Consider the following 15,498-nt stretch of genomic DNA (forward strand, 5'->3'; position numbering starts at 1 on the left):
ATGCTGTTGTTCACCTTGGCCTTCAGAGGCATGGAAATAGGTCCTTCAATATCCTGCCATCACATTTTCTGTATCTGGGCATCCCGCGAGGGTGCAGACCCAGACCCGGAGTGGCAGGGTGAACGGGTGGGTTTGCAGTCACTCACTGGGATCCTCCTGTGATGAGGAGGGGATTGGTGCTGTGATCCCTGCCTGGAGCCCCCGCTCCAGCGTGAGAGACAGGGCACCTGGGGGACCACGGTGGGCCATGTCACCCACAGCCCGGGGGGGCGACTGGATCGGCTCCCCAGCACTGGGAGTAGAAGGGCCTTTTCCTTCCAGATGGTCTGAACATTCTTAAAGAAGGAGTCCTCATTTTCCAGCAGAAAAGGGGGCATCTGCAACAAAGACACGCCCCAGGCAGAGAGAGCAGCCCGGAGAGGGAAACACTCTGGGTGGGAGCCCCAGGAGGGCGGGCTAGGGGCAGCGGATGATCCTCGGAGAAGCGCAGGGGCCTGCAGGTCTGACCACACAGTTGTTCCAGACGTTCTCTCCTGAAGGCAGGAGCCGGTCACTGAAATCACTCAGGCACGTCTGTGTTTCTGAGTGCTTTCTCCCTGGGGTTTCAGTGGGACGGGTGCGGTATAAACCCTGGCGGCTGTTGCCGGAGAGGACTGTTTCCAGGAGGGACTGGTGCACAGCCCCTCAGCGCCGGATGCCTGCCCCTGCACCCCGCGACATCCCTGAGTAACAGTAGGCCTTTCTTCACCACAGGTGCCCTTGCTCGTGTGAACCAGTGACGGGATGCAGTTGTGGCAGAAAGACCCCCCAGGGGACCGCTGCAGCCACCGCTGACGAGCACCACACCCAGGGGCTTCAGGACTGGGCAGCTGCCCTGTCTCCAGGCCAAAACCCGCTTCTTTGACTTCCGCCTGCGTTGTGGTTAAAACGGATGGGGGTGCTGCTCTGCCACATGGCTTGTGCCAAGGAAATGTATTTGCCTCTGAATATTTAAAGTTGCCAATAAACTATTCTTGTTGGCAGGTTAATGGGACTGTAAACGCTGGGCCATCACACTTAATTACACTGATGGACCGAGTGGAAAGAATCATGCCTTAGGCCGATTTTGGAGCTTTGAGACTTTTACCACATGTAGATGGTTAAAACCATTTAGTTGTTGAAAATCTTTCTGAATTCTAGGGAAAGTATGTAAATGAAATAATGAAATGAAATAACCTGAATGTCATCTGCAACTTGATGCAAGAAGAAAGAGTTGAGAGGCTTTTTCAAATGTGACTTCACCGAGTAATGAAAGTATTATATTCTTATTCCTCCAACATTTGGGGTAAAAACCTCATGGAGGGCTGCAGACCGTGATCTGACCAAGTGAGCTATTAAAAGTCAACCACAGTCACCCGGGGTAACTATCAGGCAGGTCTGAGTTCTCCCGAGGTGGCGGTGACGCGTTCAGAGGAACTTTGCAGTGGACGGCTTGCCCACGTGCTGCGCTGTCGCCTGCGGGCTGTGATGTGCCGCAGGCCTCGCCCACGGAGGGCTGAGCACGGAGCCCAGAGGTCGCCTGGGAGCCTCAGAAATCCCGCCCGGGGCAGGAAGGAGGAGACGGGCGCCTGACGGCCACGCCGATCGGATCGTGGACCTGCTGGTAGTTCGCACTGTGGGCGTGGTCTGCGCAGCAGCCGAGTGGCCCCAGGATCACAGCACACGGCGCTCAGTCTCCGGTGTTTATCACAGGCAGTCGACTACGGCTGTAGAGAAAGCTCTTTAAGAGACTAATAGAAATGAAGAGGAATTCCTGAAATAAAATTTCTGTCTTAATGAAGCAACAAATACGGTGAGACCGTTTGCATGTTCCACAGTGATTGCAGATCAGGCATCTCCTATGAAGGAACTGCTGTGTGTTGTCCGATGAAGGCTCCTCGCCTTCCCTGGGCAGCGAGGGCCTCAGGCGATCACTCTTACGTCACGCTGTCCCCACTGTTGGTCTTCTAGTGCCACAAATAAAAGAAGTGAAACTGTAACCCTTGTGTGGACTTCATGACTCCACTGGGTACCCTACCCCACAGTAGAAAGGAGTTGTTGCTGTTGTTTAGTCGCTCAGTTGTGTCCGACTCTGCAGCCCCGCAGACTGCAGCACGCCAGCCTTTCCTGTCCTTCCCCATCGCCCAGAGCCTACTCAAACTCATGTCCATTGAGTTGGTGGCGTCCTCCAGAAAGGAGATTCATTTATTCAATGAGTCAGCCCTCTTCCAAACTCTGGGTTGCAGCAAATGCAAAACAGACAAGAGTCCCAGCCTTCTTGGTGTTTGTATGAGAGTGGAGGAGGCAGACCATAAACGAAAACAGTGAACAATATACCGAGTTCACTTCGATGCTGTTAAGTGATTAGCAGAGTAACACGGAAAGGGGTGCAGCAAACCAGAGTGATGAGGAAAGGCCTCTTGCCGCAGTGACACCTGCGTGAAAACCTGGAGGGGGAGAGCGCAGAGCACGGGCGGACACCTCGCCGGCTGGAGAAAGGGCAGGCGCAAAGGCCCTAAGGCAGGCTTGCCGCAGGGCTGGAGGAACTGGTGCAGCACGGCGCGGTGGGGCCGCGGGGAAGCAGAGAACAGCACTGTCTCCCCAGCTTCTGGCCCCTGGTCTTCACAAATTACTCCGTGCCCCACTTCTCAGGGAAGCCTTGCTCCCTGGTAGACCGGGAGAGGAGCAGACAGGAGGATGGCAGAAGGACACCTCAAGGACGATAAAGGTGGCCCCTCGAGTGCGCCCCCCACTTCGTATTGCTCACCTGATTCTAACTCCACCCTTGCTGGGCTCGGGCTGCGGCCTGGGGAATGCGACGGGCGTCTGCGCTGTGCTTCGCCTTCCTATAGACTTTCCCGATTGTGCTTGGTGGGTCTCACTGGGGTTGAGGGACCATTTTCCAGATGAGGAAACTTAGTCCAGGAAGATTAAGCCTGGTGATAAGGAGGCTGCATCCCATTATCCTCATTCTAAAATCAGCGCGTTTGTGTCCTCTGTGCCTACTGCTAAGCCTGCAAGCCCCCCTCTGCCCGACGCCCCCCCCCACCTCCGAGGTCTCAACCTCGGCTCTGCTCCACGTAGAGCCTCCTCCAGGGCCCTAATGTGCTCATAGGGTGCATAGCCAAGATGCATAGCCCGCCTCTCTTCCCCTGCCAGAAATGCACAGCACCCCCATCTCCAACCCCACCAACTGGGAAGCCCAGCCCCCCCACCCTTACAGAGCCGCTCCCCATGTGTGCCCCCGCGGGCAGGCCTCCTTGCCAGCCCTGCAAGCTCCCTCCCGCCATTCACACTGCTCTTCCCCACACATCACGCCTGGCGCAGCCTCGAAACCGCCTTTCCGGCCACAGCACATCCGCCTGAGCGCAGGAGGCAGGTCTGAATGAGCTTCCCGGGCCCAGTTTACACCTGTGAGCCCAGCAAGTCACTAATCGTGTCTCGTCTTTCCCTGCAAAGGCCCCAGCTTAGACCGTGAATGTGTCTCCCTCACCGTCAGCTCCAGACAGGTGCTCAGCCAGTGCTCAGCCAGTGCTCAATGAGAGAAAGAGCCTCAGGGGCAGTGAGCCTAGGGGGCCTGTATTCAGTCTGGGGTTTTCCCATCTTCTCTGCCTTCTGTTGCAAGGAACTCAGAGGAAGGACCTGAGGGGCCACGATGGAAGCCCCCAGGGCTCCAGAAGGCCGAGAGAGTCTCAGAGGGGCTGAGAGAAGGGCCTCCAGGAAAGCCTGCCTGCCCTCGGCTCTGGCCACAGCCTTGGGGGGCCCTGGAGTGACCGGACTGCATCATGCTGAGTCCAGCCTCCCCATCTTCCTGGATCCGGTTATTTCCTTGTTCTCGCGCAGGCCCTCGGGGGAGAGAAGTGGCATTTCTGTTTCCGGGTGTTTTTGGAACAATTTCCTACTTACTAAGAAGCCCATTCTTAAAGGGGATTCAGGGCAGGCTGGGTGATCTGACTCCTGCCCAGGCTCCAGGGGGACCCCAGGATGGACGGGGAACCCAGGAACATAGGCTTGATCTTGTGACTGAATCTGGTCGGACCCTGCATTTCTGGACCTGGTCTCCTGTTCGCGTGCTCCCTCTGCCCTGCTCAGCCTTTAGGCAGTGAGACGGATCACCCCAGGGAGAAAGTTCCAGAAGGACCTGCTTAGTCAGAGTCTGATGGGCAAATGCCCAGCCAAGTGGAGGATGGGAGCTTTCCAAGGAGGCAGCTCAGAGCAGCTGGAAAGAAGGGGTGGCCAGTGTGGGAGGGAGAAATTACTCTTGGGGACAGGTCTGCGGGCAGAGGGGGTGGGTGGCCCGGCCCAGCCCAAGCCCGAGGGCAGAAGCCACACAAGCCGGTGGCATCAGGGGAATCAGAGATTGGCTGAGAAGGGCCTGGAGAGGAGGGTGATGTCACCCTCTTCACTTCTTTGGAAAACTGTGAGCGGTAAGCGGGACTCAGAGGACCAGGAATGACAGATGCAGTTAGTTCCCTGGTGAGCAATGTCATGACTTCATCAAAACACTTCCTGGCATCGGGGATTAAACCATGAGGGCTCCCACAGACAGTGAGACCCAGAAAAGCTCAGAGAAAGCAGGGAGAGGACCCTGTCTCTAGAAGGTGACCTCTGGGAGTTCCTGGTTCCACCAGTCTACTCTGAGACGGGGTTTCTGACGTGGGGGAGTGCTGTCTCCACAGCCCTGGCGATTGTGGCTCTGAGTCACCTGTTGCCAGAATGCTCTCCCATGGGAGACTCTGCTGGTGAAGATGAGAAGAGGGAGGGTCTTGGTGAGGGGTGAGAAAGGAGCCCGAGTGCCCAGCAGAAACCCAGCTGCAGTGAGAGTGGGCACAGAGAAATCTTTAGACCCATGGGACAAATTTATTACAGGCGCCTTCATCCAGAGGAGGAGACTGGAGCATAGAAGAAATGTCATTTGCCGATATGACACAGCAGGTGAGGGTCTGAGCAAGAGCCGAGGGTGTGTCCTGGAGACCAGGGCACTCCCTTGCTGCTCTCGGGGCCCCCAGGGGCCCATGGGCAACAGGACCAGGTGTGGCCCCAAGGGGCACAGCAGTGGACTCCCAGGTGGATTCCATCTGGAACATCTATCCAAGGAAACAGACTTCCCAGACCATGGGCTCCTGGGGCTAACATGGCAGACGGTCCTGAGCTGGGAGGGTTTATTTTGTCTTCTCTACTTCCTCGCCTTTATCAGATTTTCGTTCTTAAGCAAGTACTCATCTGATAATTTCAAAATTAGGCATGGACAGTTGCTGTCTATGACTGAGGCTGCCTCATGTGGGACACAGTTCTTTCCTGAGTCATATCCAAGTGCTCCTGATTTCCCTAGTCCCTGGTTCCCATGATCCTGTAGTTCCCCAGTTAGGACTCTGGACTCCAGTCTGGCTCCCAACCCTAGTGGCCACCCTCTGAGCATCTCCCAGCAACTTCCCCGTAGCAGCTCCGCTGTCAGCCCACAGTGGGCTCCTGCCAGAGAAGGGCAACCTTTATAGAATGATTTATCCCATCAGAATACTGTTGGGGTGTCGGTGCTGAATAGCATTAGCGGTGGGAGCTGCACACCTGCCTGCAGAGTGAATGACTCACGTGCTTGCTGCCCTCACGGCTGCTCTCCCGGGATTAAGCAGCTTTGGCATCTGACCTGGACTTTTAGACATTGCTCTGGTTTCAGATACAACCCACAGAACAGGTTCTGGTAAGAAGCCTGTGACAGGGTGGTTAGGATGTGACTCTGGAATCAGAAAGACTCAGATGTGAATCTTGGCTCTGTCACACTACCCCAGGTCACATGATGGGGACAAGCAATTTCACCATCTCCAGCATCAGCAAAAGTAGTCTTGAGAACTAACGGTGATACTTGTGTGTGCTAAGCTCGGAGCTTGACACACAGGAAGCCCTTAGCAAAAGCTAACTATTATAGTAGTGATGATTTGCCTTATTAATATGAAGGCTCATGTATTAGTTCTAACAGTTTTTTGATGGAGTCTTTAGGATTTTCTATGTATAGTACCATGTCATCTGCAAACAGTGAATTTTACTTCTTTGCCAATTTGGATCCCTTTCATTTCTTTTTCTTCTCTGATTATTCTGCTAGGACTTTCAGGACTTTCAAAACTGTGTTGTATAAAACTGGTGAGAGTGAGCATCCTTGTCCTGTTCCTGTTCTTAGAGGAAATGCTTTCAGCTTTTCATTGTTGAGTATGATGTTGGCTGGCTTTGGGTTTGTCATATATGACCTTTACTATGATGTATGTTCCCTCAATACTCACTTTGTTGAGAGTTTTTTTAATCAAAAATGAATGCTTAATTTTGTCAAAAGTATTTTCTGCATGTATTAACATAGTCATAATATTTTTATTCTTCCTTTGTTAATGTGATGTGTCACATTGACTGGCAGATTTTGAACTGTCCTTGCATCCACAGGATAAGACCCAATTGATCATGGTATATATTAATTTTGTTAATATCTTGTTGAGGGTTTTTGCATCTATGTTCATCAGGGAAGTTGGCCTATAATCTTTTTTTCCTTGCAGCATTCCCGTCTCATCCATGCCAAGGTCTGAAGGGAGTGTTGATCTGAAAAGACAAGCGCCATGCATTCTAGCCTCTGGCTATGTCATGCATGGCTATGTGGCATCAAGCAAGTCACCCTTTCTCTGTGATCTTCAGTCTCTCTGTAAAGGGAGGGACTTGGAGTAAGTGATTTATGGACAGCTGGTGTTCTGGAATTATGCTTCTCATGCAAAAACATCTGTGTTGCTTTTGTCAGCCAGTGTCCCAGGAAATAAGAAGTCTCACTCAAATGACTGATTTATGGAAATTTTAATGCAAAGATTATTAACCAAGTGAGGGCAGGGTTTAAGGAAAATAATAAGCCCAGGGCCAGCAATGGTGGGGATCCTGCCCTTCCTCAGTTTCTGAGACAAGGGAAGGAACAGCTACCACAAGCTGGCAAGAGTTCTAGATGTCACTGAAGGTGATGGACAGGAGATCTGACCTTGGAGAGAGAAACACAGCTACTGCCAAAACATGCCTGGACTCTCTCTTCCACTTGACCTGTCTATCGAGTACATCCCACAGTCCAAATCCAACCAGGACTTACAGGCAAGGGAGCTGGTTGATGAAATCCATGCCTACTCAGCCTGCAGGAGTGGAGAATAAGGTGGGGGAAAAAAATTCTGGAAAGGCAAACAGAATATTCCTAATATTCCCAATTCCTAATGAGGAAAAGGCAAAGAAAATAAAACCTCAGTACATCATCAGAACAGTGGTGTTTTAAGGAAGACGTGGCTTTGAATTAACAACACCAATGAATATCTGAATTCAGTTGGAATCTGTAGTTTTTCCAAGTGAAACAGGGTTTAATCTTTCTCTGTACCAATTGGAAGCTTGCCACCTCCTTTTTCCTCTTACGTTACTACTGAAGAGGAAATGTGTCTTCATTTCTCTCATTTACCAAAAGTTAAAGTAACCATTCATTCATTTCCCTTCCTAAATAATGCAGGTGGCCAAGAAGTCCAGAGCTGCTCCAAGTTTATCTTGCAATTAATAAGCTTGTGAAGATAAAAAGATAAGAGTCTCCTGTGTTAATCATTGTTTCAACAAGCTACTTTATTCCCATTGCTTAAGGGCTTGAAATGAGCCAACTCCATGTAAAAAAGAACCTCTTAAGAAAGTAGACAATATTGATGATTTTCAGATTTCTTACAAAGTATAGAGATTCACTGAGAATGTGAAATGTCCAGGGACCCAAGTGGGATAAGCTGGAAGGTGCCAGTGGCATGAAATAGGCACCAAAAATTTCCAATTAGTAATTGCATGGCCATGAGACAAATACGTCAGCTTCCAGGATATTTAGAGACTGAGGAGGGAAGAGAACATGTCTTGAGCAGGATCAGACATGAATGAGCATGAATAGGCTGTACCCTTCCTCCACCTCAAGATGAAGAAACACCGAAGGCCATTATATGCTGACCACTGGGCTACAAACTGGAGAACTAGTAATGTCAGGGCCATGGTTTCTCCCTAGAGGGGCTCTACCTTGTGGGGAGCTGGAAGACAAGGGAAGGGATATATTTCAATGAATGCAAGCAGAGCTGTGGATGCTTGGAATGTCAGTTCCAAACCACAGCCAGAATGCCTCCTGGAGGAGGTGACATCTGCACTGAAAGTCAAAGAATTAGGAGTCATTCTAGACAGAGGAATTGTGCAGTCACACCAAAGCAAAGCAGAGCAACATGAAGTTTCAGGAAACAAGGCTTCCGAGTTGAATGTTTTGGCACTTTCTAAGCCACAAGTGTGGACTTCATCCTAAAGACCAAGGGGAGTCACTGATGGATCTTCAAGGAGGGAGTGGCAAGACTGATTTACAAGCATCACTCTGACTACAGAACGGTTGATGAAGCCAGGGAGGAGGAAGTGACACTAGTTAGGAAGTGAACACTCGCAACCCACGCCAACAAGGAGGTGGGGGCGGCGGCTAAAGAGGTTCTCCTGGCTACCCACAAGATCAAGCAGAGTTCCAGAAAGTGTCAGAAGCTGAAAATAGGCAAATGCTTGCCAAGACACCCCACACCTGACTCAGAAATTACTCAGAACCACAGATGCGGTGAAGAGCAGGTGATAAACTGAGGGCTCACAAGATCTCCCATCATTCACAAGAGATCAAAACAATTAGCACAATGGCAGGTTGCATTCTGCCTTCTGTTATTGCAGGGGTTTTTAATTGTAATAATAATAAGAGAACTGTTTCTGCATTCCCAGTAACTAGGAAAGGGCACCAGGCAGTGTAACTCCTGCTGTTACCTTTTACCACCCGCCCATCACATGAGCCAGAAACCTAAGGGGCATCCATCCTCTCCCACATTCCCAGAGCCAGTGCTTTGTTCTGCTCCTTTAAAACCAAGGATAACTTTGTTCTGTCCATTTTTTTCCCTTCCACTGCCAGCTCTCTAAACATCCACCTGCAATGGGCTATGTTTCTGAATTTCTTCTGTTTTCTTAGCTGTCTACCCATGCATATATAACACAGTTTTCATTATCTTACTAATGACACAGTTTTCAGTCTTACTAATTATTATTATGCTTTAATACATGAAAGCGTTAGCCCTCCAAAATTGCTCTATACTTAATATCATTTATTTAGATCTTCATGCTAGATCATTTAGTCTTCCAAATCAAATTTAAAACCAACTTGCTTAACCTCAGAAAAAATATGGTATTTTATTTAGATGTCAATAAATTATAAATCAAATTTGAGAAAGTCAACACAATACACATACAGTGATATTTATTTGTCCAATTTTGTTTTAGTTTTCCTCATGTGGGTTTTGACTTTTGGGGTAGGTTTCAATTTAGTTCAGTCGCTTAGTCATGTCCGACTCTTTGAGACCACATGGACTACAGCACGCCAGGCCTCCCTGTCCATCACCAACTCCTGCGCTAACTCAAACTCATGTCCATAGACTCCGTAATGCCATCCAACCATCTCATCCCTCTGTTGTTCCCTTCTCCTCCCACCTTCAATCTTTCCCAGCATCAGGGTCTTTTCCATTGAGTCAATTGTTTGCATCAGGTGGCCAAAGTATTGAAGTTTCAGCTTCAGCATCAGTCCTTTCAATAAACATTCAGGAGTGATTTCCTTTAGGATGGAGTGGTTGGATCTCCTTGCAGTCCAAGTGACTCTCAAGAGTCTTCTCCAACACCACAGTTCAAAAGCATCAATTCTTCAGCGCTCAGCTTTCTTTATAGTCCAACTCTCACATCCATACATGACCACTGGAAAAACCATAGTTTTGACTAGACAAACCTTTGTCGGCAAAGTAATGTCTCTGCTTTTTAATATGCTGTCTAAGTTGGTCATATTAAAAAGCAGAGACATTACTTTGCCAACAAATGTCTGTCTAGTCAAGGCTATGGTTTTTCCCATGGTCGTGTATGGATGTGAGAGTTGGACAGTGAAGAAAGCTGATTGCCGAAGAACTTTTGAACTTGGATGCTTTTGAACTGTGGTGCTGGAGAAGACTCTTGAGAGTCCCTTGGACTGCAAGGAGATCCAACCAGTCCATTCTAAAGGAGATCAATCCAGGGTGTTCATTGGAGGGACTGATGCTAAAGCTGAAACTGCAATACTTTGGCCACCTCATGTGAAGAGTTGACTCACTGGAAAAGACTCTGATGCTGGGAGGGATTGAGGGCGGGAGGAGAAGGGGACGACAGAGAGTGAGATGGCTGGATGGCATCACCGACTCGATGGACATGAGTCTGAGTGAACTCTGGGAGTTGGTGATGGACAGGGAGGCCTGGCGTGCTGTGATTCCTGGGGTCGCGGAGAGTCGGACACGACTGAGTGACTGAACTGAACTGAACTGAACTGAAGTTGGTCATAGCTTTTCTTCCAAGGAGCAAGGGTCTTTTAATTTCATGGCTGCAGTCACCATTGGGTAGGTTTATTCCTAGCTAGTGTATTACATTTCTGATGTTGTAACCGCATATATTTGCTCTTTCATCATGTCTGCTAAAGACTAGTTTGTATATGTGAGGATTATTGATCCTACCATACACCTCTTTCTATTTTGTGTAGCAGCATTTACCATCAATCGTTTTGGTTTTGCAGACATACATGTCACTCATAAGTCCCCTTCCAATTGTTGTGCTTCTAACTGAATTGCTTTAGTGCCTCCAGTTCAATGTTAAATGATAGAGATAGTGGACATCTTTGCCTTTCTTGGAGGAAATGCCTCTAAAGTTCCCCCATGAAATAATAAAATGCTTTCTTTAAAAAGTTGAAGTACAGTGTTGTGCCAATCTCTGATGTATAACAGAGTGACTTGGTTATATAATATATACATCCTTTTTTACATTCTTTTCCATTATGGTTTGTCCCAGGAGGTTGGATATAGTTCCCTGTGCTATACAGTAGGACCTTGATGTTTATCCAGCCGACATATAATAGTTTGTATCTGCCAACCCCAAATTCCTAGTGCGTCCTCCCCCCACCCTCCCCCTTAGCAAACACATTGGTTCTCTACATCTGTGAGTCTCTTTCTGTTTTGTGGATAAGTCATTGTGTGTCATATATTAGATTCCACATATAAGTGATATATGGCATTTGTCTTTCTCTTTCTGACTTACTTCACTTGGTCTGATCATTTCTAGGTCCATCCTTGTTGCTGCAAATGGCATTATTTCATTCTTTCTGTGGCTGAGTAGTCTTCCGTTGTATGTAGGTAACCACATCTTTATGCACCCATCTGTTGAAGGACTTTCAGGCTACTCCCATGTTTTGGTATTGTGAATGGTGAGGCTGTGAAGACAGAGGTGCATGTATATTTCTGAATTACAAGTCTGTCTGAGTGCATGTCCGCGAGTGGGATGGCAGGATCATATGGTAGCTCTAGTTTTCATTTTCTGAGGAAACTCCGTACTGTCCTCCTTAGTGGCGGTACCAGTTTACATTCACCTCAACAGTGCAGGAGGGTTCCCTGTTCTCTATACCCTCTCCAGCATTTATTATCTGTAGACTTTTTAACTATGGCCATTCAGACCAGCGTGAGGTGGTACCTGGTAGTTTCGATTTTCATTTCTCTAATTATTAGTGATGTTGAGCAGCTTTTCACATTGCCAACTTGCCATTTGTATGAAAGAAGCTGCCTTTTGATATGAGTTATTATTCTGTCTTAAGTCACAAATGGGTATTGAATTGTGTTAAATAACTTTTTGGCATCTATCAAGATAATAGGATTTTTCTCTTTAACAATATTAATATACTGAGTTATATTAATAGGGTCCCTGGTATTGAATCACTTTTGCATTTCTGAAATATGTACCATTTGGTCACAGTGAATTCATATTTACATGAGCTATTGGATTCTATTTACCATTACTTTGATATTTTTGCACTGAAATTCATATGTGAGATTAGGTTGTCATTTCTTTTTCATATTGTATTTGTCCAGGTTTTGTATCCATATCACCCTTGCTTCATGTCCTCCCTGCTTAACACTGGAATAATTTAGGTAGCACTGCAATTATCTGATTTTTAATGATTTTGCAGAATGTTCCTAAGAAACCTCTGGTCGTGGTTCTTCTTTAAGGAAACAGTTTCACTACTTTCTCTGTTTCTCCTCTGGGAATTGCTCTGATTCTCCTATATCAGCTTTGGTATATTGTATTTCCTAAAAGGTTACCCATTTAATTTAAGTTGTCAAACTTACTTGCATAAGATTCTGGTTAAACGTGTGATTTCTATTTCCTCTCTTTTGATAACAAGTTTCTTGTTGTCACCTTCTATTTTGTGTACTTGTGCTTTTCTCCTTCATTTATTTTATTAAGCTGGCTAGGGTTTGTCAATTTTGTTGCTATTCTTTTCAAAGGGCAAGCTTTATATTTTGTCATTAAATTCTTCTGTGGACTTTACTTCCAAATCTTTAATTTCTGCTTTACTGTCATTGATTGCTTCTTTCTTTCCATTTACTTTTCCTTTCTAGTTTTTTCAAATGACCAAGTATTCCTGCGTTTCCTTTTTTATTTTTTTTATAAAGAGTATTTGCTGCTATGAATTTTAGACTCTGATGTTTTTCTATTATTGTGATTTTCTAGAAATTCTGAAACTTATTTGATTATTTCTCCTTTGAGCCAAGAACTGTTTAATAACCAATGGCTGCTTAGTGAAATGACCCCTGGCAGGAAGAAAACAAGTACGTGAGTCTTCCAGTCGCCCTAGCTTACTGCCTTGACCTGGTTTCCAAATTGTGGGAGGACTTTTAAAACTGTGTTGTTTATTTTTATGTTATTGTATTATGGTCATAAGTCCTATTCATACTACTTTATTTTGGGGAGCTACTGAAGATGTTTTTGCATGTCCTAAAATATGGTCAGTTTTTAAGTTCTACTTGTACTTGAAAAGAGGGTATATTTCCTGTGGTTTGATTTTATAGTCCTATGTGTCTCTCTAAAACTTACCCTCTGAGTTTGCTGCCTAGGCAGTTTATGTTCTTATTAACTGTTTGTCTGCTTGACCTGTCTTCAACTGAGAAAAACATTCCTGTTATGAATGCACTGTGGTCTCTTTCTCCTCTGGTTCCTGCTTCATAAAAGTTACTGCTCTGATGTCGAGTGTATTCATAACTCTTCCACCTTCTTTACAGATTTTAATCATTGCATTAGTGATGTGAAATTGGTTCTGTTTTAGTTTGTTTGGGGAACCTGGATTCTCCCTTTTCTCTCTCTCTCTTTTTAATGCTTTGATGAATGAGAGTGTTTATTTATTTATTTACTTTCGGCTACACCGTGCAGCATGTGGAATCTTAATTCGCCAGTCAAGAACTGCACCCATGCATTGGAAGCACAGTGTCTTACCCACTGGACTACCAGGGAAGTGCTGCTGCTGCTGCTGCTGCTAAGTCACTTCAGTCGTGTCCGACTCTGTGTGACCCCATAGAAGGCAGCCCATCAGGCTCCCCCGTCCCTGGGATTCTCCAGGCAAGAACACTGGAGTGGGTTGCCATTTCCTTCTCCAAAGGGAAGTGCTAGTTCTGCCTTTTCTGATTGCCTCTTCATCTGGGTTCCCCTGAAGTAAATTGAGATAAGGGTTCAGGTGCAAGTGGTCTATTTGAGTGAAGAAAACTCGTGGAAGTGGGAACGGTGTCGAGGTGGGTGGAGAGCCCATGAGTCATGGTTAAAGCCCTTTACTGCCCTGACTCCACAGCTTTATTCCCCTTGGCAACCCAAATGATCAGTGCCTCAGGGTTATCCCGTCCAAGTAAAGAGGGTGCTGGCAAACACAGACACCAATTACCATCATTGATTGATTAAGGATACATCCCAGAGGGTGTTAATCCTCCAGCACTCCGGTCTGCCTCAAGAGGAATGAAGACTCTGAATCCAGAGGCAGCCACCGTGCAAAGAAATGATGCGCTGGCAGCTGAAGTTGTGGCTGCTGAGCTGTGATGTGGAAAGAGTGAGCGATGGGAAGAGGGCCTGCCATGTCTACTCCCACCATCAAGACCCTAAGTCCTGCTTTCTTGCTATTTTTATTGACTTGGCGTATCTTTATCTGTAACCTTGCTTTTGAACTTTCTGAACTATACAGAAAAGATCTTCACGACCAAGAGAGTCACGATAACGTGATCACTGACCTAGAGCCAGACATCTTGGAATGTGAAGTCAAGTGGGCCTTAGAAAGTATCACTACGAACAAAGCTAGTGGAGGTGATGGAATTCCAGTTGAGCTACTTCAAATCTTGAAAGATGATGCTGTGAAAGTGCTGCACTCAGTATACCAGCGAATTTGGAAAACTCAGCAGTGGCCACAGGACTGGAAAAGGTCAGTCTTCATTCCAATCCCAAAGAAAGGCAATGCCAAAGAATGCTCAAACTACTGCACAATTGCACTCATCTCACACGCTAGTAAAATCATGCTCAAAATTCTCCAAGCCAGGCTTCAGCAATATGTGAACCATGAACTCCCAGATGTTCAAGCAGGTTTTAGAAAAGGCAGAGGCACCAGAGATCAAATTGCCAACATCCGCTGGATCATGGAGAAAGCAAGAGAGTTCCAGAAAAACGTCTATTTCTGCTTCATTGACTATGCCAAAGCCTTTGACCGTGTGGATCACAATAAACTGTGGAACATTCTGAAAGAGACGGGAATACCAGACCACCTGATCTGCCTCTTGAGAAACCTGTATGCAGGCCAGGAAGCAACAGTCAGAACTGGACATGGAACAACAGACTGGATCCAAATAGGAAAAGGAGTACGTCAAGGCTGTATATTGTCACCTTGCTTATTTAACTTCTATGCAGAGTACATCATGAGGAACGCTGGGCTGGAAGAAGCACAAGCTGGAATCAAGATTGCAGGGAGAAATATCAATAACCTCAGATATGCAGATGACACCACCCTTATGGCAGAAAGTGAAGAGGAACTCAAAAGTCTCTTGATTAAAGTGAAAGAGGAGAGTGACAAGGTTGGCTTGAAGCTCAACATTCAGAAAACAAAGATCATGGCGTCTGGTCCCATCACTTCATGGGAAATAGATGGAAAAACAGTGGAAACAGTGTCAGACTTTATTTTTTGGGCTCCAAAATCACTGCGGATGCTGATTGCAGCCATGAAATTAAAAGATGCATACTCCTTGGAAGGAAAGTTATGACCAACCTTGATAGTATGTTAAAAAGCAGAAACATTACTTTGCCAACAAAGGTCCGTCTAGTCAAGGCTATGGTTTTTCCCGTGGTCATGTATGGATGTGAGAGTTGGACTGTGAAGAAAGCTGATCGCCGAAGAATTGATGCTTTTGAACTGTGGTACTGGAGAATACTCTTGAGAGTCCCTTGTACCACAAGGAGATCCAACCAGTCCATTCTAAGGGAGATCGATCCTGGGTGTTCATCGAAGGGACTGATGCTAAAGCTGAAACTGCAATACTTTGGCCACCTCATGCGACGAGTTGACTCACTGGAAAAGTCTCTGAT

The 15,498-nt window shown here is 46.8% G+C and overlaps 1 protein-coding gene across 7 annotated transcripts in view; it reads left to right on the forward strand.

Annotated features, from left to right (window-relative positions):
- COBL (cordon-bleu WH2 repeat protein) overlaps positions 1-2,018 on the forward strand; it is a 317,955-nt gene extending 315,937 nt beyond the window's left edge. For all 7 annotated transcript variants that reach the window (XM_055420349.2, XM_055420346.2, XM_055420348.2 and 4 more), the window contains one exon: positions 754-2,018. In XM_055420349.2, the coding sequence (XP_055276324.2) occupies positions 754-771 (18 nt within the window). In that variant the 3' untranslated portion in view covers positions 772-2,018. The remainder of the gene's footprint in view (positions 1-753) is intronic.
- Positions 2,019-15,498: the final 13,480 nt, after the last annotated feature.

The sequence above is a fragment of the Moschus berezovskii genome, chromosome 3, assembly GCF_049115385.1.
Source record: "Moschus berezovskii isolate FMDL1 chromosome 3, NW_MosBer_1.0, whole genome shotgun sequence".
Classification (NCBI taxonomy): Eukaryota; Metazoa; Chordata; class Mammalia; order Artiodactyla; family Moschidae; genus Moschus; species Moschus berezovskii.